General features: G+C 43.4%; 1 protein-coding gene across 3 annotated transcripts in view; it reads left to right on the forward strand.

Moving 5' to 3' along the window:
- The window catches only part of LOC110537768 (rho GTPase-activating protein 26), a 128,097-nt gene that overhangs the window by 39,880 nt on the left and 60,476 nt on the right, over window positions 1–27,741 (forward strand). For all 3 annotated transcript variants that reach the window (XM_036937776.1, XM_036937777.1, XM_036937778.1), the window contains exons 2-7: window positions 15,266–15,361; window positions 16,154–16,215; window positions 16,380–16,451; window positions 18,082–18,183; window positions 18,739–18,849; window positions 19,253–19,357. In XM_036937776.1, the coding sequence (XP_036793671.1) occupies window positions 15,266–15,361; window positions 16,154–16,215; window positions 16,380–16,451; window positions 18,082–18,183; window positions 18,739–18,849; window positions 19,253–19,357 (548 nt within the window). The remainder of the gene's footprint in view (window positions 1–15,265; window positions 15,362–16,153; window positions 16,216–16,379; window positions 16,452–18,081; window positions 18,184–18,738; window positions 18,850–19,252; window positions 19,358–27,741) is intronic.

Genomic DNA, 27,741 nt, shown 5'->3' on the forward strand with positions numbered 1-27,741 from the left:
TTTCAACCTCTCCCTGACCGAGTCTGTAATGCCTACATTTATCAAGCACACCACCATAGTCCCTGTGCCTAATTAAGCGAAGGTAACCTGCCTAAATGACTACCGCCCCGATGCACTCACGAAGTGCTTTGAAAGGCTGGTCATGGCTCACATCAACACCATCATACCGAAAACCCTAGACCCACTCTAATTTGCATACCGCCCCAACAGATCCACTGATGATGAAATCTCAATCGCACTCCACACTGCCCTTTCCCGCCTGGGCAAAAGGAACACCTATGTGAGAATGCTATTCATTGACTACAGCTCAGCGTTCAACACCATAGTGCTCACAAGCTAAGGACCCTGGGACTAAACACCTCCGTCTGCAACTGGATCCTGGAATTCCTGATGGACCGCCCAAGGGTGGTAAGGGTAGGCAACAACACATCTGCCAAGCTGATCCTCAAAATGGAGGTCCCTCAGGGTGCGTGCTTAGTCCCCTTCTGTACTCCCTGTTCACCTACCACTGCGTGGCCAAGCACAACTCCAACACCATCATTAAGTTTGCTTACGACACAGCGGTGGTAGGCCCGATCACCGACAACAATGAGATAGCCTATAGGGAGGAGGTCAGAGAACTGGCCGTGTGGTGCCAGGACAACAACCTCTCCCTCAACGTGAGCAAGACAAAGAAGAGGATCATGGACTACAGGAAAAGGAGGGCCAAGCACACCCCCATTTACATCGACAGGGCTGTAGTGGAGCGGGTGAAGAGTTTCAAGGTCCATATCACCAACAAATTGTCATTGTCCAAACATACCAAGAAAGACTTGAAGACAGTACGACAACGCCTTTTCCCCCTCAAGAGATTGAAAAAATTTGGCATGGGTCCCCAGATCCACAAAAGTTATACAGCTGCACCATCTAGAGCCTCCTGACCAGTTGCATCACCGCCTAGTATGGTAACTGCTCGGCATCCGACCGCAAGGCGCTACAGAGGGTAGTGCGTACGGCCTAGTATGCACTACCCTCTGGACGATGTTAGAGCTGTGGTCCATAGTCTGTGATCATAGTCTGTGTCATTAGAGTGGGAGGCTCTTGTGAACAGTATGTCAGTGTCATTCGATTCAACAACCACGCTCCGTTCAGAGTTAAGGGTTGGGTTTGGTACCGGTGGGGGAAGCCTGGTCAGGATGTGCTTGAGGGCAGGCTCAAAGGTTGCCATACAACTTTCCAGTGACTTAATCTCCTTCTGCATCTCAGTGCAGTGATTCCAGGAGCTGCTACCCTGTGCAGCCACTTGAGCATGTTAAACTCCCAAGCAAAGAACGCAAAGTGTGTGCTCATCTGATGCTTGGATTTGTTTTTCACACTGTTAACATGGGTGTTCAGCACCGAATCAGTAAGATAAGTGTGTTCCAAGAAAAAGGGGAAAAAAATGTGCGTCTGTATCGCTTCGGATGCTTCGAGAGAAATTTATACTTACCTTTGTCTCCGACCCGTTGTACTTCGTCGTCGAGTCTTCCGCCTAAATATGTATCTAGGTCAGGGTTTGAAAGTCACTTCTATATGACACTATTTGACTGGCACAGTCAAGCGTGGACTGTCAGGGTTGGCTTTGGTGGACTCTGTCAAGCGAGGACAGATAGCCTACAGCACCGCTGAGCTCCGTGATCACAGCTAAACTCCAAGTGAGGGAGTGGTAATGCTTGATCAATAGGCTGGTGTTTCAGTCAAGCGGGGACTGGCACGAAAAGAGCTAACAACAGGTACAACAAGCTAACTAACTACAGTAGCAATGTGTGGCTAATTTAGCTAGCTAGCTATGAGCTAACTTCTGAAGTAACGGGATAGGCCCGAAGCTAACCAGCTAACTACAGTAGCTAGCACGCAAGGATAGTTCTGCTCGACAAAAAGCAATAAAAGATAGCTAGAATGGGCAGGCACAATAACGAGGGAGAGGGGGTGTAGTTTAGATAATAATCAACATGTAATTCCATAAGAAAGTAATCTGAAGGTGATTAATAGCAATCTCCTGATATAAAACACATAAACGTGAGAGTGATGAAAAGACAGTATGTCACACCACACCGCCTTTTATCGTGACAGGGTATGGTGTAAGGGTGTAGCGTGACTGTAAACATCTTTGATATTTTTTATTTTATTTAACTAGGCAAGTCAGTTAAGAACAAGTTCTTATTTACAATGACAGCCTAGGAACAGTGGGTTAACTGCCTTGTTCAGGGGCAGAACAACATATTTTTACCTTATCGACTCTGGGATTTGATCTAGCAAACTTTTGGTAAGGGGAAGTCAGTGCCGTTTCTAGTAGAGGTCGACCGATTAATCGGAATGGCCGATTAATTAGGGCCTATTTCAAGTTTTCATAACAATCTGAAATCTGTATTTTTAGGCGCTGATTTTTACATTTTTTATATACTTTTATTTAACTAGGCAAGTCAGTTAAGAACACATTCTTATTTTCAATGGCAGCCTAGGAACGGTGGGTTAACTGCCTTGTTCAGGGGCAGAACAACACATTTTCACCTTGTCAGCTCGGGGGATCCAATCTTGCAACGTTACAGTTAACTAGTCCAACGCAATAACGACCTAACTCTCTCTCGTTGCACTCCACAAGGAGACCTCCTGTTACGCGAATGCAGTAAGCCAAGGTAAGTTGCTAGCTAGCATTAAACTTATCTTATAAAATACAATCAGTCATAATCACTAGTTAACTACACATGATTGATGTTATTACTAGATATTATCTAGCGTGTCCTGCGTTGCATATACTCTGACTGAGCATACAAGCATACAAGTATCTAAGTATCTGACTGAGCGGTGGTATTTAGAAGCAGGCGCGTAAACATTAATTCAAAAAGCACTTTCGTGCGTTTTTGCCAGCAGCTCTTCGTTGTGCGTCAAGCATTGCGCTGTTTATGTGTAACCGAAGTGAAATGACTAGCTAGTTAGCGCGCGCTAATAGCGTTTCAAACGTCACTCACTCTGAGCCTTCTATTAGTTGTTCCCCCTGCTCTGCATGGGTAACGCTGCTTCGATGGTGGCTGTTGTCATTGTGTTGCTGGTTCGAGCCCAGGGAGGAGCGAGGAGAGGGATGGAAGCTATACTGTTACACTTGCAATACTAAAGTGCCTATAAGAACATCCAATAGTCAAAGGTTAATGAAATACAAATGGTATAGAGGGAAATAGTCCTATAATTCCTATAATAACTACAACCTAAAACTTCTTACCTGGGAATATTGAAGACTCATGTTAAAAGGAACCACCAGCTTTCATATATTCTCATTTTCTGAGCAAGGAACTGAAACCGTAGCTTTCTTACATAGCACATATATCTCTTTTACTTTCTTCTGCAACACTTTATTTTTGCATTATTTAAACTAAATTGAACATGTTTCATTATTTACTTGAGGCTAAATTGATTTTACTGATGTATTATATTAAGTTAAAATAAGTGTTCATTCAGTATTGTTGTAATTGTCATTATTACAAATACATTTTTTTTAACCGTCCGATTAATCGGTATCGGCTTTTTGGTGCTCCAAATCATAATCGGTCGACCTCTAGTTTCTAAGCATAAGTGACATAAGTGGCCGCTGCTCGGTGCCCGCAAGATGGGGTGGGCCCCAACCAAATCTTACTTAGGGCTCCAAAACTAGCTAGAAACGACCCTGGGGGAATTTCCTGTGCATCATGTCCCGGGGTAATGAGAAGGTCACAAGCCCACAAAAAGAGAGCACAGGTCCAACATGGACTTCTCCCCATTCATGTAACCAGCCTCCTCTTAGAGAGAGAGAGAGAGAGAGAGAGAGAGAGAGAGAGAGAGAGAGAGAGAGAGAGAGAGAGAGAGAGAGAGAGAGAGAGAGAGATGGCTGTGACTGATAGAGCTGACAGAGCAGAACATAATGATGACCCCTGACCCCTTGCTTCCTGTTGACAGGGTCACCTGGCACATCCCGGAAGTGGAATACACTCATTTCCACTCCGTCTTACCTCCCATTTGTCTCTGAGAACAGCTCTGAGACCTCTGTTTCCTCCCTGGGCCACGTCACAGAAACACGTGTTGTCTGTGTCCAGATCAGTTTATAATCATCCTTCTGACAAACAGATACAAGCGAAAAGACTCAAAAACTCCAAGATTGTACTTGTATATACTTGTAGATACATTACATGTTTCCTTCAGTTAATGGGATGCTAAGGTCATTGCCATAGAGATTGAGGAGGAAGAACAAAGTTGTCTGTTGTCTCACCCCTCCTTCCCTTTCTCCCTTGCTCTCTCTGGAGAGGAAACTGTGAAATTGGCCTGTGTTGTTTTGGGGTCAATTTCACAGCGCTGCAATTTCTGCTCAGTCAGTTTGAAGTCAGCAAGATATGATTAGAGGGACTGGGTGGTGATGCTCTTGTTTAGCTTGATTGGTGTTAGAATACTCATTATGTGTTATGTTCCTTTGTTTGATGGAAGGTCTATGTATAGAAATGTGGGTTTAAATGAACAAACGTCAGAGAAATCTGTAATTGTCAGCTGGAAGTAACACGAGATGATTTTGGTTCATGTTGGTATTCTGAGTGACAGCTAAGGGACACACTGTGAGGATAATTTTCAGGAAATTCTGAGTTTTATTTGATAATTATCTACGCCTTGATAGACTACATGACCAAAAGTATGTGGACACCTGCTTGTTGAACAATCTCACTCCAAAATCATGTGCATTAATATGGAGTTGGTCTCCCCTTTGCTGCGATAACAGCCTCCACACTTCTGGGAAGGCTTTCCACTAGATGTTGGAACATTTCTGTGGCGACTTGCTTCCATTCAGTCACAAGAGCATTAGTGAGGTCGGGCACTGATGCTGTGCGATATGGAAACAGGAAGGGCCTCCCAACAAAGTTGGAAGCACAGAATCGTTTAGAATGTCATTGTATGCTTTAGCATTGAGATTTCCCTTAACTGGAATTATTCCTCGTCCAACAAACTTTACAGTTGGCACTATGCATTGGGGCAGGTAGCGGTCTCCTGGCATCTGCCAAACCCAGAGTTGTTTGTCGGACTACCAGATGGTGAAGCGTGATTCATCACTCCAGAGAATGCGTTTCCACTTCTCCAGAGTCCAATGGCAGTAAGCTTTACACCACTCCATGCGCTTGACATTGCACATGGTGATCTTAGGCTTTTGTGCGGCTGCTCGGACATGGAAACACATTTCATGAAACTCCGAACGAACTGTTCTTGTGCTGACGGTTTTTACAGAGGCAGTTTGGAACTTGGTAGTGAGTGTTGCAGCCGAGGACAGCTGATTTTTAGGCGCAACGCGCTTCAGAACTCTGCGCTCTGTGAGCTTGTGTGGCCTACCACCTCGTGGCTGAGCCGTTGTTGCTCCTAGACATTTCCATTTCAGAATAACAGCACTTACAGTTGACCGGTACAGCTCTAGCAAGGCAGAATTTTGACGAACTGACTTGTTGGAAAGGAGGCATCCTATGACAGTGCCACGTTGAAAGTCACTCAGTATGGGCCATTCTACTGCCAATGTTTGTCTATGGAGATTGCATGGTTGTGTGCTCGATTTTATACACCTGTCAGCAATGGGTGTGGCTGAAATAGCCAAATCCACTAATTGGACGTGGTGTCCACATACTTTTCAACGTGTGTCCTAGAATGTCACAGTGCTGATATTATTCCTCTTATTAGCCCTAAGACTGTTGTCTTATCTTTCTTTTTCACACAACTGTATTGCCAAGCCCAAAGAGAAGTGAATGTAGTCACATATCCAAGCCCTAACTCAGACTGTAGTCACATATCCAAGCTCTAACTGAAATGACTGCAGTCACATAACCAAGCCCTTACTGAAATGACTGCAGTCACATTACCAAGTCCTTACTGAAATGACTGCAGTCACATATCCAAGCCTTAGCTTAAATGACTGTAGTCACATGTCCAAGCCCTTACTGAAATGACTGCAGTCACCTATCCAAGCCTTAGCTTAAATGACTGTAGTCACATGTCCAAGCCCTTACTGAAATGACTGCAGTCACCTATCCAAGCCTTAACTAAAGTGACTGTAGTCACATATCCAAGCTCTAACTGAAGTGACTGTAGTCACATTTCCAAGCCCTAACTGAAATGACTGTGATCTAGCCACTCTTCCTTCAATTTAGCACCGTTCTCTTGTTTCCTTAGCTGTCTGGGTCAAGTCGGACGTTGAGCCACATCCAATGCTGTGTTGCTGCTAGGGCTGTGGCGGTCATGAAATTCTGTCAGCTGGTTATTGTCACGTAAAAGCCTGCCGGTCTCACAGTAATTGACCGTTAATTAACATAAACACGTTTAGTATCTCCAGGCCTCCACCCATACAAGCTGTTGATGTGCACCTTTGCAACATCTATTTTAAAAAGTATAATAAATCAATTGAATATACACCACCACAATAAATCCATGTATGGTATTTTTGTTAGGTCTAAAGAAACATTATGGTATGAAGACAATGTATTTCAGAAGAACAGAATATGAGTTGGCATACTGTGTGTTATCTGGCTATGCTCCATGCCATAGGCTATATAGGCTTGTTCGTTTAGCTGGCAAGATATGCTTTTAACTCCCGTGCCATTATTTTATATTATATGATGTTATAGTAAGAGGGAATATATTTGAACTTATCTGAGTAAAATAGAAAGGATATTTTTCCCATTCCAGAGCAAGCGAGCATATGAACTGGCTACGTTGAGCATTTCAAACAGGTCCTATATGCTAGATATGCTAGATATGCTAGATATAGAGTTATATGGAAACTTATTTTTTTTGCTACTTGAGAAAGCTCTGTTCCTCGCCTCATAAAGTGATCATATTTTCACGTTCCTGCTTGGCTTCTCAAAGATTTCAGACAAGGATGCTTTCTGGTCGACCGCCACTGCCAGGCCGGCAGGCTGGGACTGGACAACGCCTTACAACTGTCCAGTGACTTATTTGGCAACTTCAGTTGTGAATGATACAAACCTTGGAATGTCATAGAAATCAAAACGTATATGGGCTGCATGATGCGACTGTAGGCTGTTGATGATCAGACTGTTAGAAATGTAATCTTCTCTTTACTAATATGTCAAATGAGTTTTTATTTAGAATGGCTCATTATCAAATGGGCCTGAACACGGGCAGGGGAAAAAAATACATGTAATCTGTATGCACTCGAATAGGGAATGGAGGCAGAGTGCTTCCCCGTGGGTCCGTTTTTCAAGATGCCTGGTAGGCTACTCCGGTTTTATAGCAGAGCATGTGCTTTATATGAGCAGCTGAGAAATAAATATTATTTCCCTCCAAGCATCAACCACTTTTTCTGCGCGACAGGTGATATTCCGGCCAAACTCTGTGGCGGGCTCTCCAACCCTGTTGCTGCAGGTACCCGGTGCTTCATTTGAGGAAACCAAGTGAAATCTGTTCGAACAGTGATAGTAACATGTTTTTGCAATGAAACATATTTCACAAAACTTTTGACAGCCCCTCTCTGCATGCTCGAGAACGGAATAAAGGAGAGAGAGGAGGAGATGGGGAGATATTCTGTAGCTAAAGGTAATGTGCCACCCAATTAATTCTGAAAATATAAAACATTCTCTATTACTAGGCTATTCAAAATTGCCCTGCGCAATCAATGAACCAACTGCATCACCTAGGGCTATTTGTTCTCTCCCAGACTCAGGGATAGACATTTTGGAGCATAGCATAAGGTAACCAGTCCATCCATTATGCATAATAATATAGTCCACACACAAAGGCGATTACTCTAATTTGTATAATTTTGGAGTAAAGGCCAATTATGTGCAAAAGACATCTTAAATGAGTTTAGTTTGATGTTTTTCTACCATTAGTAATATGTGGTAGGCTGTGTATTGTATAACGGCACAACCAGAATTTTTATTCTTTTTTTTTTCCATTTTCGGGCTTGGGCTCATAAGCCTATGCATAAGCTCTAGTATACATATGAGTGTTTTGAGTGAATCACCACCGTAGAAAGCTGTCAAATTCATTCTGTTAGGCTTTGAAACAACATTCACAATGACCATGTTTCCCCCTCAGTTTCAATCTGCCATTGAACCTTTCTTCAAATTGATCATCACAGTGAGGGTGGGTTTTAAAAGCATGATACGGATTTGATGATAAGTGTTTGACGTGACTTTCCATTGATGTCAGAGTAGTTAGAGGGACAACACCAGGCCATCAGGCCATGATAGTTATTAGCAAGTTGGCTACTAACAAAGCATGTCCAGAGCGCATAACAGGAGATTACCGTGACTCAACGGTCATGTGGAATCGACTCATGACTGCCGGTGTGGCGGTAATACGGTCACCGCGACAGCCCTAGTTGCTGCTGTAATATGCCTTTGTTTTCCTAAATGAATAGTGCTTCTATTCAGATCCGTGTGCAACAAAGCACTGCATAGGACTCTGGGTACTTGTGGATATCCTGTTGATATGGTTACAGGGCCCAGGCTTTATACTGAGGGAGCCTCTGTACAGACACATGCACGCGCATGCACAGACACGCACATACTCACAGACAGCCCTTTATTTGTTTCACTGGTATTTCCCCAGCAATCTTTAATGATACAGAGGCATGTGTGTGTGCATCCGTGCGTGTGTGTGTCTGTGTGTGTGTGTCTGCCAGAAGCAGGGAGCGTGTGTGTGTGCATCCGTGTGTCTGTGGTACAGTTGAAGTCGGAAGCTTACATACAGTTAGGTTGGAGTCATTAAAACGAGTTTTTCCACCACTCCACAAATTTCTTGTTAACAAACTATAGTTTTGGCAAGTCGGTTAGGACGTCTACTTTGTGCATGACACAAGTCATTTTTCCAACAATTGTTTACAGACTGATTACTTCACTTATCATTCACTGTATCACAATTCCAGTGGGTCAGAAGTTTACATAACTTGACTGTGACTGTGCCTAACATAACTTGACTGTAACTTGACTGTGCCTTTAAACAGCTTGGAAAATTCCAGAAAATGATGTCATGGCTTTAGAAGCTCCTAATAGGCTAATGGACATAATTTGAGTCAATTGGGTGTGTACCTGTGGATGTATTTCAAGGCCTACCTTCAAACTCAGTGCCTCTTTGCTTGACATCATGGGAAAATCAAAAGAAATCAGCCAAGACCTCAGAATTTTTTTTTGTAGACCTCCACAAGTATGGTTAATCCTTGGGAGCAATTTCCAAACACCTGAAAGTACCAAGTCATCTGTACAAACAATAGTATGCAAGTATAAACACCATGAGACCACGCAGCCATCATATCGCTCAGGAAGGAAACGCATTCTATCTCCTAAAGATGAACATACTTTGGTGCGAAAAGTGAAAATCAATCCCAGAACAACAGCAAAGGACCTTGTGAAGATGCTGGAGGAAACAGGTACAAAAGTATCTATATCCACAGTAAAACGAATCCTATAGCGACATAACCTGAAAGGCCGCTCAGCAAGGAAGAGGAAGAAACCACTGCTCCAAAACCGCCATAAAAAAGTCAGACTACGGTTTGCAACTGCACATGGGGACAAAGATCGTACTTTTTGAAGAAATGTCTTCTGGTCTGATGAAACAGAAATAGAACTAATGACCATCGTTATGTTTGGAGGGAAAAGGGGGAGGCTTGCAAGCCGAAGAACACCATCCCAACCGTGAAGCACGGGGGTGGCAGCATCATGTTGTGGGTTTGCTTTGCTGTAGGAGGGACTGGGGCACTTCACAAAATAGATGGCATCATGAGGTAGGAAAATGATGTGGATATATTGAAGCAACATCTCAAGACATCAGTCAGGAAGTAAAGCTTGGTCGTAAATGGGTCTTCCAAATGGACAATGACCCCAAGCATACTTCCAAAGTTATGGCTTAAGGACAACAAAGTCAAGGTATTTGAGTGGCCAATAACCAAGCCCTGACCTCAATTCCATAGAAAATGTGTGGGCAGAACTGAAAAGGTGTGTGCGAGCAAGGAGGCCTACAAACCTGACTCAGTTACACCAGCTCTGTCAGGAGGAAAGGGCCAAAATTCACCCAACTTATTGTGCGAAGCTTGTGGAAGGCTACCTGAAGCGTTTGACCCAAGTTAAACAATTTAAAGGCAATGCTACCAAATACTAATTGAGTGTATGTAAACTTCTGACCTACTGGGAATGTGATGAAAGAACTAAAACCTGAAATAAGTCATTCTCTCTACTATTTCTCTGACATTTCACATTCTTAAAATAAAGTGGTGATCATATCTCACCTAAAACAGGGAATTTTTACTTGGATTAAAGGTCAGGAATTGTGAAAAATTAAATGTATTTGGCTAAGGTGTATGTAAACTTCCGACTTCAACTGTATGCCATGCATCTGCATCACAGGGGCCATGCTCATTGAGGGTGCACTGAGGGTGAGATTAGACCAACTGTGTGGTGAACTATAGATGGGGACATCATTAACGAACCATGACCATATCTCAAATGTGCACACACACACACACACACACACACACACACACACACACACACACACACACACACACACACACACACACACACACACACACACACACGAGAGGGCATATCAGGGCCTGAACCACACAGCGCTGCTGGCACTACCAGGCCCCTAACCACTCCCCTAACCACTCCAGCCTAAAACACGCACAGCCTAAAGAGTTGTGATAAGATTAATTCATGTTTCTCTCATACACCCCACACACGCTGCTCCCACTCCACAACACTGCGGACTTACTTTCACTGACACGGTCAATGTGTACTGCTGCTATCGTTTGTCATATTTTAAGTTTCTTTGTTCTGGGTGCAGGCACTCTGGCGGATTCCCCGTTCTCTCCCTCTCTCCCGGCCTGTGTCTGCCACTGTGGGAATGTGTTCCGGGGGCTAGAGAGCGGGACTGTGCGGCACCGTTGTGTCGCGGGGCCGGAGATCAGGAAGCAGAGAATAGCGGAGGAGAAGAATGGGGGAAATGTTGTTGCTGAAGTGGGGGAAGAGGGCTGGAGAGGCGGGTGTCAATAGGGTCATTTATTTTTAGCGAGTGTCCCTGGCCGCTATCCTTCCTCCTCTGGCCTCTCAGGACATCCAGACGTCCAGTGACAGGACAGTAGTGGCAGCAGTTAGCTCAATGCTAATGTTGCGCTTAGGAGGGCAATGGACACATACTGTATAGATAGATCCATAGTTTGCGATGAACAGAAATCCCAGACAGTGTTACCAATGCTCCTCTCTGTATGAGCCAGTTATCCAGGCAGTTATCCAGGCAGTTATCCAGGCAGTCATCCAGCTAGACACATGGGACTCATTTGTTGATGGTGTTTTCCTTTGCCCTGTGATTGAGTTAGAGCACCTCTCGCAAGAGACCTCTTTCCAAAAACCCAACTGGCTGCAGAGGTGATTCATATTATTTCATTTGTGTTGGAATGATTGTAAATGTCTAGAATGAGCCGGATGCGCCAACAGTGTGGTTTTGATTTGGAAAAACATTGTGAATTCAGCATGCATCTCAGTTCTCTTGATGATGAGTGATTATTTTGGTAAAATGTAGTGTGTATATGTATTGATGCCAATACACAGAATAATGCTAGTGTGACTGTGATGTATCGCTGTCCATTAGCCGGAACGTATTGGGTGTTTATTTTACTTCATCGGGTCATATGCCAATTTGGGTTGGGCCGATATAGGATTCATTCGATATTGTGACATTTGACATTGACGCTATATCGCGACGTGCAAGACTATACTGTATTTGAACTTTGAAACTGTGCAGTTTTATCAGCTTGGCTGTATCAGTATGTTGAAAATGAAGTCTAAATCAATTAACTAAGCCTTCTTTTTTTAGTCACACAAAGATTATTTTGTGAGAATGCGACTATAATATCGTAAATAAGCACAAATATTGCACAATCAGGAATTATTTAGTCAGTAAATGCGCAAAACAATTATATTGGATATCGCGATATTTGGAGTGGCATGTCATAGAAGCTTTGTTACTGAACACATATCTCCTTATCTAATTAAGAGCATTGTTTCCACGACCTTCTCAAGTCAGTGGAAGCCATTCCCTACTGCCAATATGTCAGACAGGGCCCTACACACTTAGAAAAAAAGGTGCTATCTATAACCTAAAAGGTTTCTTCGGCAGTCCCCATAGGACAACACTTTTTGGTTCCATGTAGAACCCTTTCCACAGATGGTTCTACATGGAACCCAAAATGATTCTACCTGGAACCAAAAAGTGTTGTCCTATGGGGACTGCCGAAGAAACCTTTTGGAACCCTTTTGGAACCACTCCCAGAAATGCATAGGTGCATGAGACAACCCATTAAGAGACTTATTGTCGTCAACGTTGACCAGACCTCTCCCATTGAATCAACTTCTCGAGGAAGTCCTGGAAGCCTGTTTTATGGCAGCATACTTTCTGGAGCAGGCTGAGGTTTTAATGCTCGTATAAATTGTAACATCCAATCCATGTCTCAGGCAGCCACAGCCATGCCAATATCCAGTCTGGGTATGGGGCCGGGTGTAGGGGGTGCAGGAGCTTCTCCTGGTCTCCTGGCTTCTCCTGGTCACGACCTGGGTGGGGATGGTTTAAGAAGGTTAAGAAATCTGTTTGTGCATTAGCTAACTATGTCATGTTCATTGTCATACCAAACATATTAGTGGTCGACCGATTATGATTTTTCAACGCCGATACCGATACCGATTATTGGAGGGCCAAAAAAGCCGATACCGATTAATCGGCCGATTTTTAAACATGTATTTGTAATAATGACAATTACAACAATACTGAATGAACACTTATTTTAACTTAATATAATATATCAATAAAATCAATTTAGCCTCAAATAAATAATGAAACATGTTAAATTTGGTTTAAATAATAAGCTCCTCCCTGGGCTCAAACCAGGAACACATCGACAACAGCCACCCTCGAAGCAGCGGTACCCATGCAGAGCTAGGGAAACAACCACAGGCTCAGAGCGAGTGACATTTGAAACGCTATTAGCACGCGCTAACTAGCCAGCCATTTCTCTTTGGTTACACCAGCCTCATCTCGGGAATTGATAGGCTTGAAGTCATAAACAGCGCAATGCTTGACGCACAACGAAGAGCTGCTGGCAAAACGCACGAAAGTGCTGTTTGAATGAATGTTTACGCGCCTGCTTCTGCCTACCACTGTTCAGTCAGATACTTAGATACTTGTATGCTTGTATGCTCAGTCAGATTATACAGATTATACAGGACACGCTAGATAATATCTAGTAATATCAACCATGTGTAGTTAACTAGTGACTATGATTGATTGATTGTTTTTTATAAGATAAGTTTAATGCTAGCTAGCAACTTACCTTGACTTACTGCATTCGCATAACAGGCAGTCTCCTTGTGGAGTGCAACGAGAGAGAGGTTGCAAGTTTATCTCCCCAGAGCTGACAAGGTGAAAATCTGTCGTTCTGCCCCTGAACGAGGCAGTTAACCCACCGTTCCTAGGCCGTCACTGAAAATAAGAATTTGTTCTTAACTGACTTGCCTAGTTAAATAAAGATTTTTACTTATTTTTTTACCTTTATTTAACTAGGCAAGTCAGTTAAGAACAAATTCTTATTTTCAGTGACGGCCTAGGAACAGTGGGTTAACTGCCTGTTCAGGGGCAGAACGACAGATGTGTACCTTGTCAGCTCAGGGATTCAAACTTTCAACCTTTCGGTTACTAGTCCAACGCTCTAACCACTAGGCTACCCTGCCGCCCCAAATAAATTAAATAAAGATTAAATAAAGGTGTAAAAAATACAGATTTCCGATTGTTATGAAAACTTGAAATCGGCCCTAATTAATCGGCCATTCCGATTAATCGGTCGACCTCTAAAACATATACACTGAGTGTACAAAACACTGAGTATACAAATCCACTTAAATCAGTGTAGATGAAGTGGAAAAGACAGGTTCAAGATGGATTGTTAAGCCTTGAGACAATTGAGACATGGATTGTGTATGTGTGCCATTCAGAGGGTGAGCGGGCAAGACAAAAGATTTACGTTCCTTTGAACGGGGTATGGTAGTACAGTAGGTGCCAGCCGCACCGGTTTGAGTGTGTCAAGAACTGCACCGCTGCTGGATTTGTCACGCTGAACAATTTCCTTGACACAAAACTGTGGGAAGCATTGGAGTCAACATGGGCCAGCATTCCTGTGGAACGCTTTCAACTCCTTGTAGAGTCCATGCCCTAACAAATGGAAGGTGTTCTGAGGGCAAAAGGGGGCGCAACTCAATATTAGAAAGGTGTTCTTAATGTTTTGTACACTCAGTTTATGTTGTGATGCAGCCTACAGAGTGACAATAAAAGTCTGAAGTTGACGAAAAGCAGAGAGAGAGAGAGAGAGAGAGAGAGAGACTGAGCGATAGAGACAGGATAGAGACAGAGAGATCCAGCGAGGGAATCAGTGAAGGACGTGCTGGAGAAATGTGTGGAAAACCTCACGGAGGAGAGGTGGCATGACATGACAGGCCTGCTGTCTGATATATCTACAGTGGAAAAGTCAGGCCTTTCCCAGCCCTAGCTCCAAGTCTTTCTCACATCTGTTACCCCGTACTGCTATTTGTGTGACAGGGTGTTTGGCTTACCTATCCTCTACAGCACAGTCTGTCACTCAACTAATCCTTCTTCAACAGTCTCCAACATTCCCCTTACCGAGAAACAACAATGGCGAAACTCGTAATACCTCATTTGAGCCATTTCAGAGGTGTGGTGAAACATGACAAGGACCTGGTGTTGGATCAGGTGGCCTGCCTGATGCACATCAGCTTTAATACCAGCGACACGTTGTGACTCACTTTTTACGAGAGTGAACTCTGAACCAATTGGCGTTTTATAGCCAGCGCTGAGGTCTCACTCCTGAGGTGAGAGCTTACTTGAAATGCTGAGGCATCCAGTATTTCTGAAAAATTGCAATGGCCTGTGTTTCATTTATTCGGACTGGCAAGAGGTTGTAAATCTTTCCGCACATAGGGCCGCAGGAAGGGCTCATGCTATTTACACAAGCACGGGCCAATTTCTGTCCCTCCCTCCCTCTCTCTCTCTCTCTGGCTGTGTGAGAATGGTTGACACAAAACCTGTGCAAAGTAGAGCAAAATAGCTGGAGCTTTTGTCTCAGAGGAACCTTTAGCATCTCGTGCATTTTTAAACATTTTTTTTAAAGATGCCCACATGCCTCCCTATTTTTGTTGACCTGACTTGCCCTTTCTCTGTCCCCGTTCAGATCTGTCCACAGCCAAGAGGAAGTTTGCGGAGTCTCTCAATGAGTTTAAGTTCCAGTGCATAGGAGACGCAGAGACTGACGACGAGATATGTATCGGTGAGCGAGTAAACGCACTCCATCCCGTTCTGCTGTACCACACTCGACTGTCCTGCACGCTATTGTTGTGTAGTAATAGTTACCACCCTCAACTGTAACCAACTGCTGCACTACATTCATATCAACTGTAGTAGTGCTAATGCACTCCATTAGTCTGCACTCAGCTGTACACATTCTGGCCTGGCTGTCTTGTTCTACCTAATTGCACTCATAGTGCACCTAATTGGTACAGGAAGGCCGTAATAAACACAATTAGGCTCATTGGATGGAGTTGGATGAAATGTAATAACCTCGAATAAACTTGCCATTATGTTGAAAGAACATTCCTGGAATATTTTTTACAGAAGAATTCAAAGTTATAAGTGACTTGAGGTCTACATTTGGAGAGTACTATTCTATCAAGTGGAAATGTTGGAACAGGATTGTGGCATCTCAAGTGGAAACTCTGACCCAAAACAATGCAGTCATTCTTGGCTGGACCTAGAGCAGGGAAGGAACAGGCAATAAGCTTGCTAGTTGAAAACACACTGTGGTCTAAAGCAAGCATGTAAACTACGATTTCAAATTAAAAGCCTTGTTTTGCAAGCAAGGTCACAAATGTGGAATGGTATGTATGGAGCCAAATGATGACCACTGACTCATTATATATTGTTATCCTCCCTCTGTGTCGTCTGTCTGTCTGTCTGTCTGTCTGTCTGTCTGTCTGTCTGTCTGTCTGTCTGTCTGTCTGGCTGGCTGGCTGGCTGTGTGGCTGGCTGTCTGGCTGGCCTGTTTATCTCTATCCATCTACAGCAAAGTCTCTACAGGAGTTTGCTGGAGTTTTGCAGAACCTGGAGGATGAGAGAACACGGATGGTGAGTGTCAGATATATGCTGGAACATGGGCTCACCGCTTTGGAATTCAAGCGTTGTATAACCAATAAGTGAAGGTCTGGCGGCAGGCCTCTCTGTGTTTATACAGTATGTCAGTAGAGTGACTTCCTGTCAGCCGTCTGGTGACTTCCTGTATCTCTCCTCAGATTGAGAATGCCGATGATGTTCTGATCATGCCACTGGAGCGGTTCAGGAAGGAGCAGATCAGCGCTGCCAAGGTAAGGAGATATTATGACTTGACTCCCCCAAGTCATGCTGGGGTGAAGGATCCCCCTCTAAATGTCCTGGTAATCCCTACTACTGGGTCATTGTGTGATTTTTTTCTTTTTTGGGTTATGTAGCCTTCTCATATTCCCTCTTAAACCTTGAAAGACAAGGGACGTTTGAACCTATCCGCTGCTACAGTACCAGGTTTTTAAGAAATGTACTGATCACTCAAATATTAGCAGTTTCCCCCTCAGTCTGGCAGGTAACTGACTTTGTTCTGGTTGTCCTGATTCCAGAAGTTACATTTGTGTAGGTCTAAAATGTATACACCACAAAGAATAGTATTCCTTTATTAAATCCCCATTGATGACAGCATCCAGAGCTCTCCCTATACTGTACCTCAGCTGCTCTCAGCTCTGTCCGCCAGAGCTGACAGGTCTGTTGTGATAAGACACTGCCACCATCTGGTCAATACAGGTATCACATGAAGGGCATCAGGATTTACTTGGTTTATTGTCAATGAAGAAATGTTAGTGAACTTTATTACATATTGACAAAACTCTTTCTGATTTGACCTCTCACCATATCGTTATTTTGAAGTCTAAGTTAGAAGAATGTGTAGGTTAATTAAACGTTTGAAGAATAATTTTGTGTTCCGAAAAGGGATACTTGAACTCAAAAGAGCCCACATTGAAACATGTTTGCAGTGTATAACAGACAAGACATGGGTTCATTTATTATTAAGGGTTAGAGCAAATTGCAGGGTCCTTTGTTACTTACATTAGGATGCTCTGTAATGACGTGTTGTGCAGCTGTTGGTAGTGGACCTTCTGTTCTGAGGAGGGTTGGTTCTACGTCCTGTGGAAACTGGCTGGCGATGAAAGGCCGGGTCATGTGACCGGGTGGACAGGGATGATGATGACATCAGTCAGTAGAAGGTGTGGACACAGTCAGTGCACCCCAGGGTGAGGAGTGCTGGACTGTATGTTACTGACACACCCTGCTCTATCTATCCGTCTGTCTGTGAGAGTGGCTGGGAGAGACACCTGTCTGTCTGTCTGTCTGTTTGTCTGTCTGTCTGTCTGTCTGTCTGTCTGTCTGTCTGTCTGTCTGTCTGTCTGTCTGTCTGTCTGTCTGTCTGTCTTTGTCTGTGAGAGAGAGGCTGGGAGAGACATCCTGTTATGTCTGTCTGTCTGTCTATCTGTCTGTCTGTGAGCGAGAGGCTGGGAGAGACATCCTGTTATGTCTGTCCTTCTGTCTGTCGTGCAAACGTGCAGGTTTAAAGTGCTCTATTGTTTTCCCACCAGCTGTGGGCTGCCTCTGTTGGCTTCAGCAGTACTAGAGGAGATGTGATTTCAACCTGCATCTCACAATAGTTTCCTCTAAATCTGTCTGTAAAGCTAAGCCCTGGACATACCAATAATACCCATGACTCTTTGGAAAGGATGTTCTGTTGGAAGGCGGCAGTGATGATGCCAAAACAGAGCTCTATGTGTTATATAGAGGTTTCCCCTGAGAAAGAGGTCTTCTGACCTCAATGGGACATCCTCTTCAATACAATTTCAATATAAATTGTACTATGTGGTGTCCAGGACTTGGAAACAAGGTGACTGTTGGTGACCTTTTGACTGTCTATCACAGGAAGCCAAGAAGAAATACGACAAAGAGACAGAGAAGTACTGTGCTGTACTGGAGAAGCACCTAAGCCTATCAGCAAAGAAGAAAGAAGCACATCTTCATGAAGTAAGCATACATTGTTCTCCTTTCCCACAATCAAAATGGGCTAGAGTTGGCTAGTCATGACATGTGTGTTTATGTTAAGAGGCATGTGTTTGTGTATGCGTGTGGGCAAGTGTGCGTGTGTGCGCTGTAAGTCAGTTCACAAAGAATCAGAATCACGTTTATTGTCCTACAAGAGGAAAATCTTGTCACAGCTCACACATAGATACCTAAAACAAATCTGAAATAATAGAAGGAACAAGCAACAGTCAGGCAGGTATAGTCGTGTTCCCCCCCCCCCCTGTCCATGGGAGAAATGACATGGAATTGTTCTCTATGGTGATAGCCCTCGCGATGAAACTCCTCCCGAAGCGCACGGTGCGCCTCAGATTTGTCCGGTATCTCACACCTAAATGGGAGGAGATCAAAGCAAAGTTGAAGTGGGTGGAGATATGACGTGGCGGCCTGTGTGGTGTAAAGCACGACCATTCAGATGGGAGAGCAAACAGCATGACTTCACCGCGGGTTTCACCTGAAAGTCATTTCAAACAGCATCCCATCCTTTTGCGTGTGGTGCAGGCCGACAGCCAGGTGGACCACGTGCGGCAGCATTTCTACGAGGTGTCTCTGGAGTATGTCTTCAAGGTGCAGGAGGTCCAGGAGAGGAAGATGTTTGACTTCGTAGAGCCGGTGAGTGAACATGTCAATCTCCCTCAGCATGCTGTCTATACTGTTTAGGGTTGCAAAATGCCATGAACTTTCCTAAACCTCCAAGGTTTTCCAGAAATCCTGGTAGGAAGTCTCCCGATTTCCTGCTCATTCCCTCCTGATTTAGGTAATCTTCCAACCAGGATTTTTTGGAAAATCTGGGAATTTTAGGAAGGTTACTAGAGTTTTGCAACCCTAATACTGTTACTGTACTCTATACACCTTACATGCTTAGTCATCTCTCCTTCATCCACACTGTCTACAGAACAAATGTGGCTGACAACAAGTACCTTTCAAATCAAATTACAGTAGATTAGGTTGATGGAATTGAATTACGTTTCTCAACCATGTTTCCTTTCCGTTTCGTCCTTTGTATCAATTCTAGTTGCTGGCATTTCTTCAAGGGCTGTTTACTTACTATCACCATGGGTACGAGTTGGCCAAAGACTTCAACCACTTCAAGACAGACCTCACTATCAGCATTCAGAATGTAAGATACATATCAATGCCATACATTACGGCCATTAGGTGCTGGTGAGATGTAATATTTTGCCACACCAAAGACATTTCAAGGCTGGGCTGGGCAGTATATTGTATTTTACTATATACCCGTATTGATGCGTGGACCGGTTTGGGTTTTTACTTTACCTTCAATGACGGTATGTCAATGTTTGGTAAATGTGATACGCAGCTCAGCACGTGTTATGTCAGTTTTCATAGTTTACTCCGTTTGCTATTTGAGTTGTCTTTCTCCCTCCTCCTGCTGCATGCCTCTTCCTACACCAAGCCCTGCCCCCTGTCACACATGGAGAGAGCAGTTGTTCGACCACAGAGTCACGAACACTTTCTTGCCGTGGTCTGCATGGCCAGACAGATGCAACAAGATGTTGGTGAAAACAATGCTGCTTTCCACAAGCGTTCTACAATTCCACTATTAGTTTGTGTAGCTTACTGTTTGCAAACTACTGTCTGCTAGTTTGCCTTTTCTTAGCAAGTTGTGGCTAAAATAAATCTGGTTAGCCGCTAATGCTAAACACTAGTTAGCTAGCTTGCTAAATGTACTAAGAGTCAGAGCAAATGTAGATAGGTAATCAATACAGCCTGGTACTAATGCTGGTCTAGGCCTAGATTGGTATGTTGTTTATGCAACTGTATCTTAAATCAGAGAGGAATAGGAATAGGTGAAACATGAATATGTTAGCTATGTTTTATTTGTATTCATTATGGACCCCCATTAACTGCTGCCAAGGAGCTGCTACTCTTCTTGGGGTCCAAGACACATTAAGGCACATCACAAAATAAATCAACAAAAACAAAATGAAACAGTACATCACATAACATCACCACACCACTACACATCCACAACACAAAATTTACAATACCATATAACAATACTAAAATGTGTTTCTGTGCCTGTGTGTCTCTTCACAGCCCAGTTACATACACTTAAGTTGGAGTCATTAGAACACTTAGGTTGGAGTCATTTTTCAACCACTCCACAAATTTCTTGTTAACAAACTATAGTTTTGCCAAGTCGGTTAGGACGTCTACTTTGTGCATTACAAGTCATTTTTCCAACAATTGTTTACAGACAGATTATTTCACTTATAATTCATTGTATCACAATTCCAGTGGGTCAGAAGTTTACATACACTAAGTTGACTGTACCTATTTCAAGGCCTACCTTCAAACTCAGTGCCTCTGCTTGACATCATAGGAAAGTCAAAAGAAATCAGCTGAGACCTCAGTAAAAAATTGTAGACCTTCACAAGTCTGGTTCATCCTTAGGAGGAATTTCCAAATGCCTGAAGGTACCACGTTCATCTGTACAAAGCAATAGTATGCAAGTATAAACACCATGGGACCGCGCAGCCGTCACACCTCTCAGGCAGGAGACCCAATCTGTCTCCTAGAGATCAATGGTACTTTGGTGCAAAAAGTGCAAATCAATCCCAGAACAACAGCAAAGGACCATGTGAAGATGCTGGAGGAAACATGTACAAAAGTATCTATATCCACAGTCAAACGAGTCCTATATCGAAAGGCCGCTCAGCAAGGAAGAAGCCAATGCTCCAAAACCGCCATAAAAAAAGACAGACTATGGTTTGCAACAGCACATGGGGACAACGATCATACTTTTTGGAGAAATGTTCTCTGGTCTGATGAAAAAAAAATAGAACTGTTTGGCCAAAATGACCATCGTTATGTTTGGAGGAAAAAGGGGGAGGCTTGCAAGCCGAAGAACACCATCCCAACCGTGAAGCACGGGGGTGGCAGCATCATGTTGTGGGGGTGCTTTGCTTCAGGAGGGAATGGTGCACTTCAGAAAATAGATGGCATAATGAGGGAGAAGAATTATGTAGATATATTGAAGCAACATCTCAAGACATCAGTCAGGAAGTTGAAGCTTGGTCGCAAATGGGTCTTCCAAATTGACAATGACCCCAAGCATACTTCCAAAGTTGTGGCAAAATGGCTTTAGGACAACAAAGTCAAGGTATTGGAGTGGCCATCACAAAGCCCTGACCTCAATCCCATAGAACATTTGTGGGCAGAACTGAAAAAGAAGATGTTAAGAAGGTGCTCCGGTACCACTCCGGTACCACTTAGCAGAGAGAACAGTCTATGACAAGGGTGGCTGGAGTCTTTGACAATTTTTAGGGCCTTCATCTGACACCGCCTGGTGTAGAGTTCCTGGATGGCAGGAAGCTTGGCCCCAGTGATTGGTACTGGGCCGTATGCACTACCCTCTGTAGTGCCTTGCGGTCAGAGGCTGAGCAGTTGCTGTACCAGGCAGTGATGCAACCAGTCAGGATGCTCTCGATGGTGCAGCTGTATAACTTTTTGAGGATCTGAGGACCAATGCCAAATCTTTTCAGTCTCCTGAGGGGGAATAGGTTTTGTTGTGCCCTCTTCCCGACTGTCTTGGTGTGTTTGAACCATGATCATTTGTTGCTCAACCTGCTCCATTACAGCCCTGTTGATGAGAATGTGGGCGTGCTCGGCACTCCTTTTCCTGTAGTTCACAATTATCGCCTTTGTCTTGATCTCGTTGAGGGAGAGGTTGTTATCCTGGCACCACACGGCCAGGTCTCTGACCTCCTCCCTATAGACTGTCTCATCATTTTCGGTGATCAGGCCTACCACTGTTTTGTTGTTGGCAAACGTAATGATGGTGTTGGAGTCGTGCCTGGCCATGCAGTCGTGAGTGAACAGGGAGTACAGGGGGGGACTGAGCACGCACCCCTCAGCGGCCCCCGTGTTGAGGATCAGCATAGCAGATGTGTTGCTACCTATCCTTACCACCTGGGGCAGTCTGTCAGGAAGTCCAGGATCCAGTTGCAGAGGGAGGTGTTTAGTCCCAGGTTCCTTAGCTTAGTGATGAGCTTTGAGGACGCAATGGTGTTGAATGATGAGCTGTAGTCACTGAATAGGTGTTCCTTTTGTCCAGGTGGGAAAGGGCAGTGTGGCGTGCAATGGAGATGGCATCATCTGTGGATCTGTTGGGGCAGTATGCAAATTGGAGCGGGTCTAGGGTTTCTGGGATAATGGTGTTGATGTGAGCCTTGACCAGCCTTTCAAAGCACTTCATGGCTACAGACGTGAGTGAGTGCTACGGGTCGGTAGTCATTTAGGCAAGTTACCTTAGTGTTCTTGGTCACAGGGACTATGGTGGTTTGCTTGAAACATGTTGATATTCCAGACTCAGTCAGGGACAGGTTGAAAAAGTCTTTGAAGTCACTTGCCAGTTGGTACGCATATACTCGGAGTACACCTCCTGGTAATCTGGCCTTGTGAATGTTGACCTGTTTAAAGGTCTTACTCACATCGGCTACGGAGAGCGTGATCACACAGTCGTCCGGAACAGCTGATGCTCTCATGCATGCTTCAGTGTTGCTTGCCTTGAAATGTGAGCATAGAAGTAATTTAGCTCATCTGGTAGGCTCGACTCAATGGGCAACTCTCGGCTGTGCTTCCCTTTGTAGTCTGTAATAGTTTGCAAACCCTGCCACATCCGACGAGTGTCGGAGCCGGTGTAGTATGATTCAATCTTAGTCCTGTGTTGACGCTTTACCTGTTTGATGGTTTGTCGAACGGCATAGCGGGATTTCTTATACGCTTCCGGGTTAGAGTCCCGCTCCTTGAAAGCGGCAGCTCTACCCTTTAACTCAGTGCGGATGTTGTCCGTAATCCATGGCTTTTGGTTGGGGTATGTACGTACAGTCACTGTGGGGATGACGTCATCGATGCACTTATTGATGAAGCCAATGATTGTAGTTTAGCATCTGTGTCATCTGACCACTTCTGAGTGAGTCACTGGTGCTTCCTGCTTTAGTTTTATCTTGTTTGCAGGAATCAGGAGGATAGAATTATGGTCAGATTTGCCAAATGGAGTCAGAGGGAGAGCTTTGTACGTGTGCGTCTCTGTGTGTGGAGTAAAGGTGATCTTTTTTTCCCTCTGGTTGCACATTTAACATGCTAGTAGAAATGAGGTAAAACTGATTTAAGTTTCCCTGCATTCAATTTCCCGGCTACTGTTTACTTATGGCCTTCTACAGCTCATTGAGTGCGGTCTTAGTGCCAGCATCGGTTTGTGGTGGTAAATAGACAGCTGCGAAGAATATAGATTAAAACTCTCTTGGTAAATAGTGTGGTTTACAGCTTATCATGAGATACTCTACCTCAGGCGAACAAATCCTCGAGACTTCCTTAGTATTAGATTTCGTGCACCAGCTGTTGTTTACAAATATACACAGACCGCCACCCATTGTCTTACCGGAGGCTGCTGTTCTATCTTGCCGATGCATAGTAAACCCCGCTAGCTGTATGATATTCATGTCATCGTTCAGCTACGACTCGGTGAAAGATAAGATATTACAGTTTTTAATGTCCGGTTGGTAGGATATTCGTGATGCTAGTTAATCTATTTTGTTATCCAGTGAATGTACATTGGCTAATAGGACTGATGGTAGAGGCAGATTACTCACTCGCATTCGGATCCTAGCTAGGCACCCCAACCTATGTCCCCAATATTGCCGTCTCTTGCTCATGCAAATCACAGGGCTTTGGGCCTTGTCGGGTGTCTGAAGTAAATCCTTTGCGTCCGACTCGTTAAAGAAAAAATATTCATCCAGTATGAGGTGAGTAATCGCTGCCCTGATATCCAGAAGCTCCTTTCGGTCATAAGAGACGGTGGCAGAAACATGTGCAAAATAAGTTACAAATAACGCAATAAAACACACACAATAGCACAATTGTGGTTACGCCAAGCAGTTTGGGCTCCTCAACTTTCTCAATTTCCACATTATTCATTACAATATTTAGTTGAGGTTTAGGCTTTAGGGAATGGTTTGTCCCAAATACAAAGCTTTTAGTTTTTGAAATATTTAGTACGAGCTTATTACTTGTCACCCATTTTAAATCCGACTGCAGCTCTTTGTTAACCCTTTGAAGGGTACGATCACATATTTGTGATCATTGCTGAGTGGTCCCTGCTGTGTACCATCGCAAATCTGTGATTGGAACAGTAGCAACAGAACATATGATGCAACAAATGCATCTAAACAGCATTGTTGTCTGAAAAGCATCTAAACAGTGTTTTGTACTGATGGGAAATAAGGTCTTCACAACTTTATTCGTAAATTTCACCTTTTATTGTAAAAGATAAATGCGAACTTTATCATCCAAACATCACCCAGAACATTTCCACAGCCAAACTCATTCAATGAACCAGAATAAATAACAGGATGGGCTGACAAAAAAACCCAACATAAGCTAGCGACCTAACAGCTAGACTTGTTTACAATGTACCACATCTCTGGTGCGCACAAGGAAGAAATGTAATATTGTTTAGAAAAGAGATGCATATCAGCTAAGCTAACAGCAGCTAAATTCTTTATGATGGCAGCCATTTTTGTTTATGTTTGACAAGCGAAACTCCCTAATACCAGAATGCTATTCGCTATAAGACCCAAATTAACAAAAGTCAAAGCCAAAGTCAAAGATGGCTGCACCCATTGCCTGAAAAAGATTACTTGACATTACTTGACAAGTGTATACAAGGAGCACATTACTTGACAAGTCGTTTACAGTTTTTGACAAATCCCACAGCAAATAAAATCTTATCACCTCACAGATCATCAAACTGAATAGGGATGAAACCATTTTAGGGGGGGTAATTTCATTTGTGGGGGGGGGTTTCAAGTCCATGGGGTATAGAAATGGGGGAAGGTATCGTGGGGGATATGATGCAGGAAATATTACTATAGATGGGGGATTTATCAATAAATGTGGGGCAGACACGGGATAAGTTTACAGTTGAAGTCGGAAGTTTACACCTTAGCCAAATATATTTAAACTCAGTTTTTCACAATTCCTGACATTTAATCATAGTAAAAAGTCCCTGTCTTAGGTCAGTTAGGATCACCACTTTATTTTAAGAATGTGAAATGTCAGAATAATAGTAGAGATAATGATTTATTTCAGCTTTTATTTATTTAATCACGTTCCCAGTGGGTCAGAAGTTTAAATACACTCAATTAGTATTTGGTAGCATTGACTTTAAATTGTTTAACTTGGGTCAAAGGATTCGGATAGCCTTCCTCAAGCTTCCCAAAATAAATTGGGTGAATTTTGGCCCATTCCTCCTGACAGAGCTGGTGTAACTGAGTCAGGTTTATAGACCTCCTTGCTCGCACACACTTTTTCAGTTCTGCCCACAGATTTTCTATAAGATTGAGGTCAGGGCTTTGTGATGGCCACTCCAATACCTTGACTTTGTTGTCCTTAAGCCATTTTGCCACAACTTTGGAAGTATGCTTGGGGTCATTGTCCATTTGGAAGACCCATTTGCGACCAAGCTTCAACTTCCTGACTGATGTCTTGAGATGTTTCTTCAATATATCCACATAATTCTTCTCCCTCATGATGCCATCTATTTTGTGAAGTGCACCAGTCCCTCCTGCAGCAAAGCACCCCCACAACATGATGCTGCCACCTCCGTGCATCACGGTTAGGATGGTGTTCTTCGACTTGCAAGCCTCAGGTTTTGTCGATATACGACTTGTTTTACTGTGGATCTAGATAATTTTGTACATGTTTCCTCCAGCATCTTCACAGGGTCCTTTGCTGTTGTTCTGGGATTGATTTGCACTTTTCGCACCAAAGTACATTAATCTCTAGGAGACAGTACGCGTCTCCTTCCTGAGCGGTGTGACGGCTGCGTTGTCCCATGGTCTCTATACTTGCGTACTATTGTTTGTACAGATGAACATGGTACCTTCAGGCGTTTGGAAATTGCTCCCAAGGATGAACCAGATGTGTGGAAGTTGTTGAAATACATCCACAGGTACACCCGCAATTGACTCAAATGATGTCAATTAGCCTATCAGAAGCTTATAACGCCATAACATAATTTTCTGGAATTTTCCAAGCTGTTTATAGGCACAGTCAACTTAGTGTATGTAAACTTCTGACCCACTGGAATTGTGATACAGTGAATTATAAGTGAAATAATCTGTCTTTAAACAATTGTTGGAAAAATGACTTGTGTCATGCACAAAGTAGATGTCCTAAACGACTTGCCAAAACTATAGTTTGTTAACATGAAATTTGTGGAGTGGTTGAAAAACAAGTTTTAATGAATGTTAACTTCCGACTTCAACTGTATATACTAAATACAAATAAAAACCCTGAAAAGGGGGGTCTAAGCTGTCAACCATAGTACCATAGTTGCAATCTAATACTGTGTTCAAGACAACTGGGAACTCTGAAAAAAAACAAGATCTGAATGGGACAAATTGTTTTGAACGGTCATCCAACTCAGAACTCCAACTCGGGAACTCGGGCCTCTTTCTAGAGCTCTGACTTTCCAAGCTGAAGATCACAGATGTCGTGATTTGCCCTCGTATTTTTCAGAGTTCCCAGTTGTCTTGAAAGCACCTTTAGTCAGTCAAGTGAACTATCCCTTCACCTCATTTTTTCATAACATCTTTGGTCTGACAGACCAGAATGCATTGTATAATGTAAACAAACATGGCGCCACACATAGCTGGCAAATAGCTTAGCATTAGCTCATCAAAATCAGTGCAATCTTCAAAAATGTATTTTACACACATTATGTTTCCATTGCAATATATGCAAGAATTGGAATGTATGATTTGTCACCAGTACATGAAAACGTGAAAAAAACTGTAAATACATTATGCTCCATACATATGTACGGTATGCTACAGTAGAAACAACAACACGATATACAGAAAATAGGGCATTTAGTTTGATAGGAACGGACACATGACCAAAGTTATTATTTTTAAGGAAAATAACAATGAAGGCAATGCGGGCGCCAGACAGAAAATGTGTTCTGACTAGAGATGCACATTGTCTTCATACTTGATCTGGGGAAACACTGGGGAAGTGCTTGGACTTGGCCAGCTCAATAAAGCCTCAAACATATATTGTCTGCAACAGTGAAATGGGCTACTTCTTATGTGAATTAATGAGGAGGCGGAACACACCTCAATTCAAACTGTTGTTCGAAAATCATTTTAAATTGACAAGTTTAAACATAGCTTATAGATAATTAGCAGGCAGCGTGCCCTGGTTTGAGGGCAGCGTGGGTTAACTCTCCTGTTGTGTAACAATCACATTTTGGAACTGTGAGTGCGTTAAACACATAAAACAGCTGACTGTAGGGAGACCGTTAGAGACATTTGGAATTCACATGTGACAAGGTAATGTTGCAGTGATTTCACTTGCTGTGGTAGCTGAAGTGTATAATGTTGAGTCATGGCGTACATACAGTTAATTCGGAAAGTATTCAGACCCATTTACTTTTTTCACATTTTGTTACGTTACAGCCTTATTCAATTTGTT

This window comes from Oncorhynchus mykiss, chromosome 12, assembly GCF_013265735.2.
Source record: "Oncorhynchus mykiss isolate Arlee chromosome 12, USDA_OmykA_1.1, whole genome shotgun sequence".
NCBI classification, from domain to species: Eukaryota; Metazoa; Chordata; class Actinopteri; order Salmoniformes; family Salmonidae; genus Oncorhynchus; species Oncorhynchus mykiss.